General features: G+C 34.4%; 2 protein-coding genes and 1 non-coding gene across 3 annotated transcripts; all 3 read left to right on the forward strand.

Annotated features, from left to right (window-relative positions):
• Window positions 1-265: 265 nt before the first annotated feature.
• LOC139869804 (small nucleolar RNA R71) lies at window positions 266-372 on the forward strand. Its single transcript, XR_011766382.1, has one exon. It is a non-coding gene; the product is annotated as a small nucleolar RNA R71 (small nucleolar RNA).
• A 5361-nt stretch (window positions 373-5733) lies between these two features.
• Window positions 5734-6246, forward strand: LOC139868037 (uncharacterized mitochondrial protein AtMg01250-like). The gene has a single exon (XM_071856375.1). It carries the CDS (start codon window positions 5734-5736, stop codon window positions 6244-6246), a length of 513 nt encoding a protein of 170 aa, XP_071712476.1.
• Window positions 6247-7047: 801 nt separating this feature from the next.
• Window positions 7048-7602, forward strand: LOC139868038 (uncharacterized). The gene has a single exon (XM_071856376.1). The coding sequence runs from the start codon at window positions 7048-7050 to the stop codon at window positions 7600-7602; it is 555 nt and encodes a 184-aa protein (XP_071712477.1).
• Window positions 7603-7860: the final 258 nt, after the last annotated feature.

Consider the following 7860-nt stretch of genomic DNA (forward strand, 5'->3'; position numbering starts at 1 on the left):
CTTTTCCATTCGTCTCTCGACAGCATCTATCTTTGCTGAAATGGAATCTAAGTCATGGCTAGAATCGGCTCTAGCTGCTTTAGATGATCTAACGATATCTTTTTCTTGGTGCCACTCATGTGAGTGGGAAGCAGTGTTATCAATAATTTTGTAAGCATCAGTTTCGGTTTTCTTCATAATAGAACCACCAGCTGCTATATCTATGTCTTTCCTTGTAGTGATGTCGCATCCTTGGTAGAATATTTGTACTATTTGACAGGTGTCTAAACCATGTTGCGGGCATCCTCTTAATAACTTTCCAAATCTTGTCCATGCCTCATATAGTGTTTCATTTGGCTTCTGTGTGAATGTAACAATTTTTCCTTGAAGTCTCACGGCTTTAGATGCCGGAAAGAACTGTTTAAGAAATTTTTCAACTAAAACGTCCCATGTATCAATCGCCCCTTCAGGTAACGATTCCAACCAATCTTTGGCTTCTCCCTTTAAAGTCCAGGGAAATAACATGAGATATATATGTTCATCTTCAACTTCTCTTATTTTAAATAGAGTGCAGATCCTATTAAAGGTATGAAGATGTTCATTTGGATCTTCCATCGGCGCACCACTAAATTGGCATTGATTAGTCACCATGTGTAGAATTTGTCCTTTGATTTCATAATCTGGCGCATTAATGTCAGGATGAGTAATTGTGTGACCTTGGCCAGTGCGTTTAGCTCTCATTCGATCTTCCATACTTAGAGGTTTCAGATTCTCCATGATTGAATTTGTTGAATCTGAATCACTAGAGGATTCTGATTTAATGGTTGGTTCCTCAACAATCTCTGTTTAAATGATTGGTGGTTCCGGAGGAAAGATTAGTGGTTTAGGATCTATGAATCATCCCTGAATATTCTCCGGATTCTCAATTGTGAGGTCGGGTTCAAAAAATGGATTATCGGAAATTTGAATTGGAGTACTTGGTCGACTGGATGACGATTCTAAAGAAAAATCAACGGCGGCAATATTTGCTAGATGTCTTGATCGAGTTACAGGTGGTGAACGTACAAAAGGTGGTGAACGTTTTGCTCGGTGCATTCACTAAATATCCTATTAGTTTTTAAAAAGAAAGAAAAATTATATAAGTTATCCAATTAATAGACTTTTCTGATTTTGCCCACGTTTCGAATAGCCAAAAGATGCAGCAGAGGGGCAGGATTCGTTTGGTCTCAATATAATTGAGTACTGTTTGGCTCCAATAACCCGGTCCACGTACAAATCCAACTATTACTACGAACCAGAAAATTTTGATGTCTATCAATTTAACTACTTAAAATAAATTTTTGTAATTTAAAGAAATTTAGAGAAGAAGTAGAAAAATTCTATGTCCTAAAAACTAGAATGGCGAGAAATAAGAAAGAAAAAGAGCGCGTCCGTATTAAAATTGGAGAAATAAGAAAGAAAAAGAGTGACTTATAAAACTTTAAAACACTCGACTAACCCAACCTTATTATTATCACTAACTTAAAATTAAAATTGAAAATTGAGATTACTAATTGGAGTGATAATTGATACATAGGTAAAAGGCGTCGAAAAATAAAAATAAGAAAGTAGCGCGTTGAAACTTAAAAAGGAACTAAAAACTAAGAATTAAAAGTTGCGTCTAAAAATATTAAAGCTTAATAGAAATACTATATCCCAAATGGTAATATCTTAAAAAGGAACTAAAACTTAAAAAGGCGTCGCAAAATTCTAGAGCACCTAAATCTTAGTCTAAAGAAAAAGCACTTAAGAGATTTTACGGCAAATCTTAAAAATCTAGAAGTAAAAATAACTATGGCAAAAACTATATCTAAAACTAAAAACGAGCGAAAAATACAAAAATTACGCTAAAATAATTAAAAAGTGACAAAATATAAAAATATACTAAAAGTTGTAAAAAGTACAATTTTTATAAAAATATTATTTTTATATTTTTTATTTTATAAAACTAGTAATTTTAAAACTAAGTAAACTAAAATAAAACAAATTAAAAACTAAAATTAATTAATATTAAAAGTATAACCCTAATTAGGGTTAAAGTATAATAATAAAAAATAATACCCCGTAATTAATGCAGTACGATGTCAACTGTGGCGTGTCAGCAGGGCTCATACGATCGCATGAGTCTTAAGTTACCCGGCCATGCGATCGCATGGGCTAGGGTTTCGGGCCAGTGACTGGGCTGCTACAGTACTGGACTCGAATTTATTTATATTTTTTTTCTGTTTTGCTAAAATATATATATATATAATATTTATATAAATTAAATAAAACTTATATTTCTACAAACTAAAAATAGAAATAAAGAAACTTTATAAAACTTAAATATTTAACCAACTCTTAAAAATATTTATATTTTTGTTTTTCTTTTTATATTTTAGAATATTTAAAAAGTATTTTTACAAAAGCGTATTTTTTATAAAAGTAAACTTAAAAATAAAAATCTTTTTTTATATATATAGCGTTGCGCTTCTGGCTTTTAAGCTAGATTTGTTCCCTGACAGCGGCGCCAAAAATACTTGATGTTATGCGAGGTGTATATGAAATAGCTTATATTTACAACGAAATACTATTAAATACGATACAATTTTACACAAGATATTTATTTATTTATAGAATGGATATACCTAAACCTTGCTACAACACTTATAGGCAGTGTACCTAATCGTACAGTAGTGTAGTTTTTAGTAACTCCGGTTCGTTCCACAGGGAAAATCTTTTAAACAAAGCTTAACGCTATATTAGTTTTATTTTATAAAAATACAAATATATATATAAGTAATATTATTATTATAAAAAGGGGGGTTTTTATCGTTTAATGACCGGTTTGTCGATTTTTAAAACTTTTAGTCGCAGTTAAAACTTAATGTAAAATATTAAATAAATAAAAGACTTAATTTAAAGCGTAAAGTAAATAACGATAATGAAATTGCAATAAATAAAAGTGCGATAAAATAAACTTGCGATAATTAAAGAGTACGATAATTAAAGTGCAATTAAATACAATAACAATAAATAAAAGTGCAATAAAATACAATAACAATAAATAAAAGTGCAATAATTAGAAGTGCAATTAAATATGAAAATAAAGGAATTATGCTTATTTAAACTTTCGTAATCATGATGTTTGACGTGTTGATTTTAGTTTTATGCCCATGGGTTAATTGTCCTTTGTCCTGGATTATTTAATATGTTCGTCTGGTTTTTGTCCATAACAGTCCATCAGTCATAAATATAAAGTGCGAGTGTCCTCGTCAAATTATCCTTATACCCGAAGTCAAATATTCCAACTAATTGGGGACTTAAACTGTAACAAGGTTTTAATACTTTGTTTAATAATTACACCAGGATATCGACTGCGTGTAATCCAAGGTTTTAATATTTTGTTATCAATTATGCCAAGTGTCCTTGTACATAATTTCACCCTTGTTTTAATAAGTCCATAGACTATTAATCCATTCCCGTGTCCGGTTAAATGAACGATTATTCGTACATATAAATATCCCGCCCATCGTGTCCGATCGAGTGTATATGGTTATTTATAGGGACGTCCAATTGTAAATCTTTATATTAAAATTAACAAACTATTATTTAGTTAAACAAATATAAAGCCCACTAATAGTCCATAGTCTAATTTTCACAAGTGTCGTTCTTTTGTCCAAACCCCAATTACCCAATTTTAGTATTTTTAGCCCAACATCATGATTACTTCGTTTTAAATAAGCATAATAATAACTTAGCTACGAGACATTAAATTAAAAAGGTTGAACATAACTTACAATGATTAAAAATAGCGTAGCGTTACACGGACAGAATTTCGACTTACACCCTTACAATATGCGCTAACATACCCTTATTATTAGAATTAGAATTAAAATTAAAATTAAAATTATAATATATATATATATATATATATATAATACGTTGATGAATGAAGAAGGAAAAAGATTTATTTTGAGTCCAAAACTCGCGAACTTTATAGGACAGGCCTGGAAAAAGGGCTCATGCGATCGCATGAGCTTTGCCCTTCAAGGCCATGCGATCGCATGGCCAGCTGGGGAGGCTCAAAAGTCTTTAAAAACGTGGGCTGCTTATTTATTTATTATATAATATAATATATATAATTAAATTTAATTATATATATATTATATTATATTCTTGTACTCCGTTGACTTGTAATTTTTAGTCCGTTGCGTCGAGCGTTGAGAGTTGACTCTGGTCCCGGTTCCGGATTTTCGAACGTCCTTGCGTATAATTTAATATCTTGTACTTTGCATTTCGCGTCTTGTACTCTTGTAATTTTGAGACGTTTCTCATCAATAATTGGAACCTCTTTGATTGTACTTTGTACTTTTGAGCTTTTTGGTCATTTGCGTCTTCAATTCGTCGAATCTGTCTTTTGTCTTCACTTTTTATTATTTAAACGAATATCACTTGTAAATAGAACAATTGCAACTAAAAGCTTGTCTTTCTTGAGGGATAATGCTATGAAATATATGTTCGTTTTTAGCATTATCAGTAGTACAAGTGGGGTGGAGTAAAGATATTATTGGGTCGAGAATGGATTGTTGTTTTAGGGACAAACTCAAAAACTTAAAGGGTGAGCTAAAAATTTGGAGTAAAAAAGAATTTGGTGGGATTGATGATGAAATAAACCGTCTCAAAAATAATGCTATGAATTGGGAAATTAAAGCTGAGAGCGGGGGGATAACGGAGGCGGGATGTTTGTGTTGGTTGGAAGATCGGAAAAATTGGATGGCGAAAGAAAAAAGTAAAGCAAATATGTTAAAACAAAAAGCACGTGTAAAGTGGATTTTAGAAGGCGACAAGAACTCCAAGTATTTTCACGCATCCATAAAAAGGAGGTATAACAAATGCAACATACGGGGTTTGAACATTAATGGAGTTGGAACGAAGACCCGAAAGCTATTAAAGATTCTGTCTTCGAGTATTATAGCAATATATTCAGTGATACGAATTTAATCAGACCACAGTTAGTTAATCCTTCGGTTAACAGGCCTGCTGGACCTGCTTCTGGGCCTGTTGCAGGCTACTGGGCTGCTAATTCTGTTTCTGGCCCAACTGGCTGTCCGGATCCTATTTCTCAGTCCCATTATGGCTCAACTTGTGTTTCTGGTCAGGCAGGTTACGGGCCTGCTGTTCACTGTGGGCCTGCTCTTAGCAAGTTGACAGTTGATGCAAATAGCTTAGAAATGCCATTCTTTGAATCTGAAGTGTGGTATGCGATAAAAGAATGCGGAAGTTCCAAAGCTCCCGGTCCGGATGGATTCAACATGAGGTATTACAAAAAAATTTGGCATGTTATTAAAGATGATTTATTAAATGCTATTGGGGAATTTTGGTCCTCGGGTCTGATTTCGAAGGGGTGTAACGCATCTTTTATCACCCTTGTTCCTAAAAAGCCGGACCCTCTTTGTTTAGGTGATTACCGCCCTATTAGCTTGATTGGTAGTTATTACAAAGTCATCTCAAAGTTACTCTCCAATAGGCTAAGGAAGGTGATCCCGAGTCTTGTGGGTTTTGAACAAAGTGCTATCATTAAAGGGCGAAATATCCTTGATGGTGCACTTATTGCAAATGAAACTTTAGATTATTTAAAACACAAAAAAAATCAAAAGCTTGATTTTCAAGGTCGATTTCGAGAAGGCTTTTGATTGCCTAAATTGGGATTTCTTGTTAGAAATTATTGAGATTATGGGGTTTGGTGTAATATGGAGGAAATGGATTCTCTCTTGTCTTCAATCGGCCACCATTTCGGTTCTAGTGAATGGCTCTCCAACTAATGAATTCAAGTTGAAACGAGGCGTTAGACAAGGTGATCCACTATCACCTTTTTTGTTTATCTTGGCGGCCGAAGGACTTAATGTGATTACTAAAGGTGTCGTGAACTCTAATATGTTTAAGGGGGTTGAAATAGGTTCCGAAAAAATTTTCATTTCGCACCTTCAATATGCGGATGATACTATCTTCTTTGGGGAATGGAGTGAAGGTAATCTAAGGAACCTAATGAAACTTTTGAAATGTTTTGAGTTAACTTCGGGTCTTAAGGTAAATTACAACAAAAGCAATCTTTTTGGTATTGGTGTGGAAAAACGGGTAGTTGAGAATATGGCTAGTGTTTATAAATGTAAAGTGGGAACTTTTCCTTTTATCTATCTAGGACTTCCGGTTGGTGGAAGGATGAGTAAGTTGGAACCCGATAATTGATAAGTTTGAGAAACGACTCTCGGATTGGAAGGCTAGATCGATGTCTTTTGGTGGGCGCTTGACTCTTGTGAAATCGGTGTTGAATAGTCTCCCATTGTACTACTTCTCGCTCTTCCTTGCTCCGCCATGTGTGTTAAAAAAACTTGAGTGTGTAAGGCGTTCTTTTTTTTTTTTTTTTTTTTTTTTTTGCGGGTCGGGAAATAATCATAAAATTGCTTGGGTTAAATGGGATGAAACCCTCCTTCCTTTCGTGAAAGGAGGGTTAAATATTGGTTCTTTAAAATCTAAAAACTTGGCTTTGATTGGCAAGTGGTGGTGGAGGTTTAAGACCGAAACTAACTCCTTGTGGGTCAAAGTCATTTCGAGTATTTATTGTCGTACGGGTGGCCTTTGTGTTGAAAATCTCAATGCAAAGTTTCCATACGTGTCGGCTTGGTCTAATATTATTAAAACGGGAAACAACATTGATGCTCTTGGTGTGAATTTTAGAAGCTCCTTTGCCAAACTTATTGGCGATGGTGCTTCTACGTCTTTTTGGAATGATGTTTGGCTTGGCTCTTCTTCTTTAAAAAACAAGTTCAAGAGGCTTTCTTATCTAGAGACGGATGCGGATGCAAAAGTTAAAGATCGTGTGGTATGGAACGGATCAAATTGGGTCGGGTCTCGCGAGGTTTCGGGTCGGGCAATAGGTGACCTTGAACTTCTTAATAGGCTGCTGCAATCAGGGGTTCAAATCGGCCCCGGATCAACAGATAAATGGGCCTGGGCTACTTGTTCTTCGGGCCAGTATACAACAAAAAAATGACAAAATTGCTAGTTGAAAAGGCGCAGGTTCAGTCGGTTTCGTGTGGTACTATTCGTAACACTTTAGTACCAAAAAAGGTGGAATTATTTGTGTGGAGAGCGAGAAAGGGTAGACTTCCAACGCTCCCGGAGCTTGACAAACGTAGAATTGATTTAAACTCAGTGCGTTGTCCGATTTGTGACGGCGATATCGAGTCTCTTGATCACTCCCTCATTTCGTGTAAACTTGCAAAAGACATTTTGGATAAAATATTCGCGTGGTTGGGAATGGGTAGTACTACTTACAATAATGTTCGAGATCTTTTAAATGGGGATTCGGGTCACAATTTTTCGGGTTTGGGAAAAAGTATATGGCAAGGGATTCTTTGGGCTAGTGCGTATTTAATGTGGAAAAATCGTAATGATAAAGTGTTTAAAGGCAAATGTTGGAATATTCCGGTTGCGGTTAGTGAGATTCAAGTGCAAAGCTTTGAATGGATCGCGAAGAGATGCAAAATGAAGAATATCGAGTGGCATAATTGGTTACACAATCTAGCAATTTACTTCTCTTAGTTTTGTTTTGTTGTATCATTGTTAAGTTGCTACCTTAGCATTTTAGCTTTCTAGTTTCGGTTTTGTTTGTGTGTATTTTGTTGGATTTGGGATCTATCTTTGAGACATTTTTCTCGTGAGTTTTAATGAAATTACTATTGCCTTTCATAAAAAAAAAAATACTCTCTACTGTTAGTACTGTTAGTGTTGATTTTATACAAATGAGTTATTATGTACGTGGCCATTGAAGTTGTAAGCAATTAGTAGTGATTAGATTGG

Source organism: Rutidosis leptorrhynchoides, chromosome 9 (assembly GCF_046630445.1).
Source record: "Rutidosis leptorrhynchoides isolate AG116_Rl617_1_P2 chromosome 9, CSIRO_AGI_Rlap_v1, whole genome shotgun sequence".
NCBI lineage: Eukaryota > Viridiplantae > Streptophyta > Magnoliopsida > Asterales > Asteraceae > Rutidosis > Rutidosis leptorrhynchoides.

Coding starts and splice junctions, on each gene's coding strand:
- LOC139868037 (XM_071856375.1), top strand. CDS start 5,734: ATGGGGTTTGGTGTAATATGGAGGAAATGGATTCTCTCTTGTCTTCAA.
- LOC139868038 (XM_071856376.1), top strand. CDS start 7,048: ATGACAAAATTGCTAGTTGAAAAGGCGCAGGTTCAGTCGGTTTCGTGT.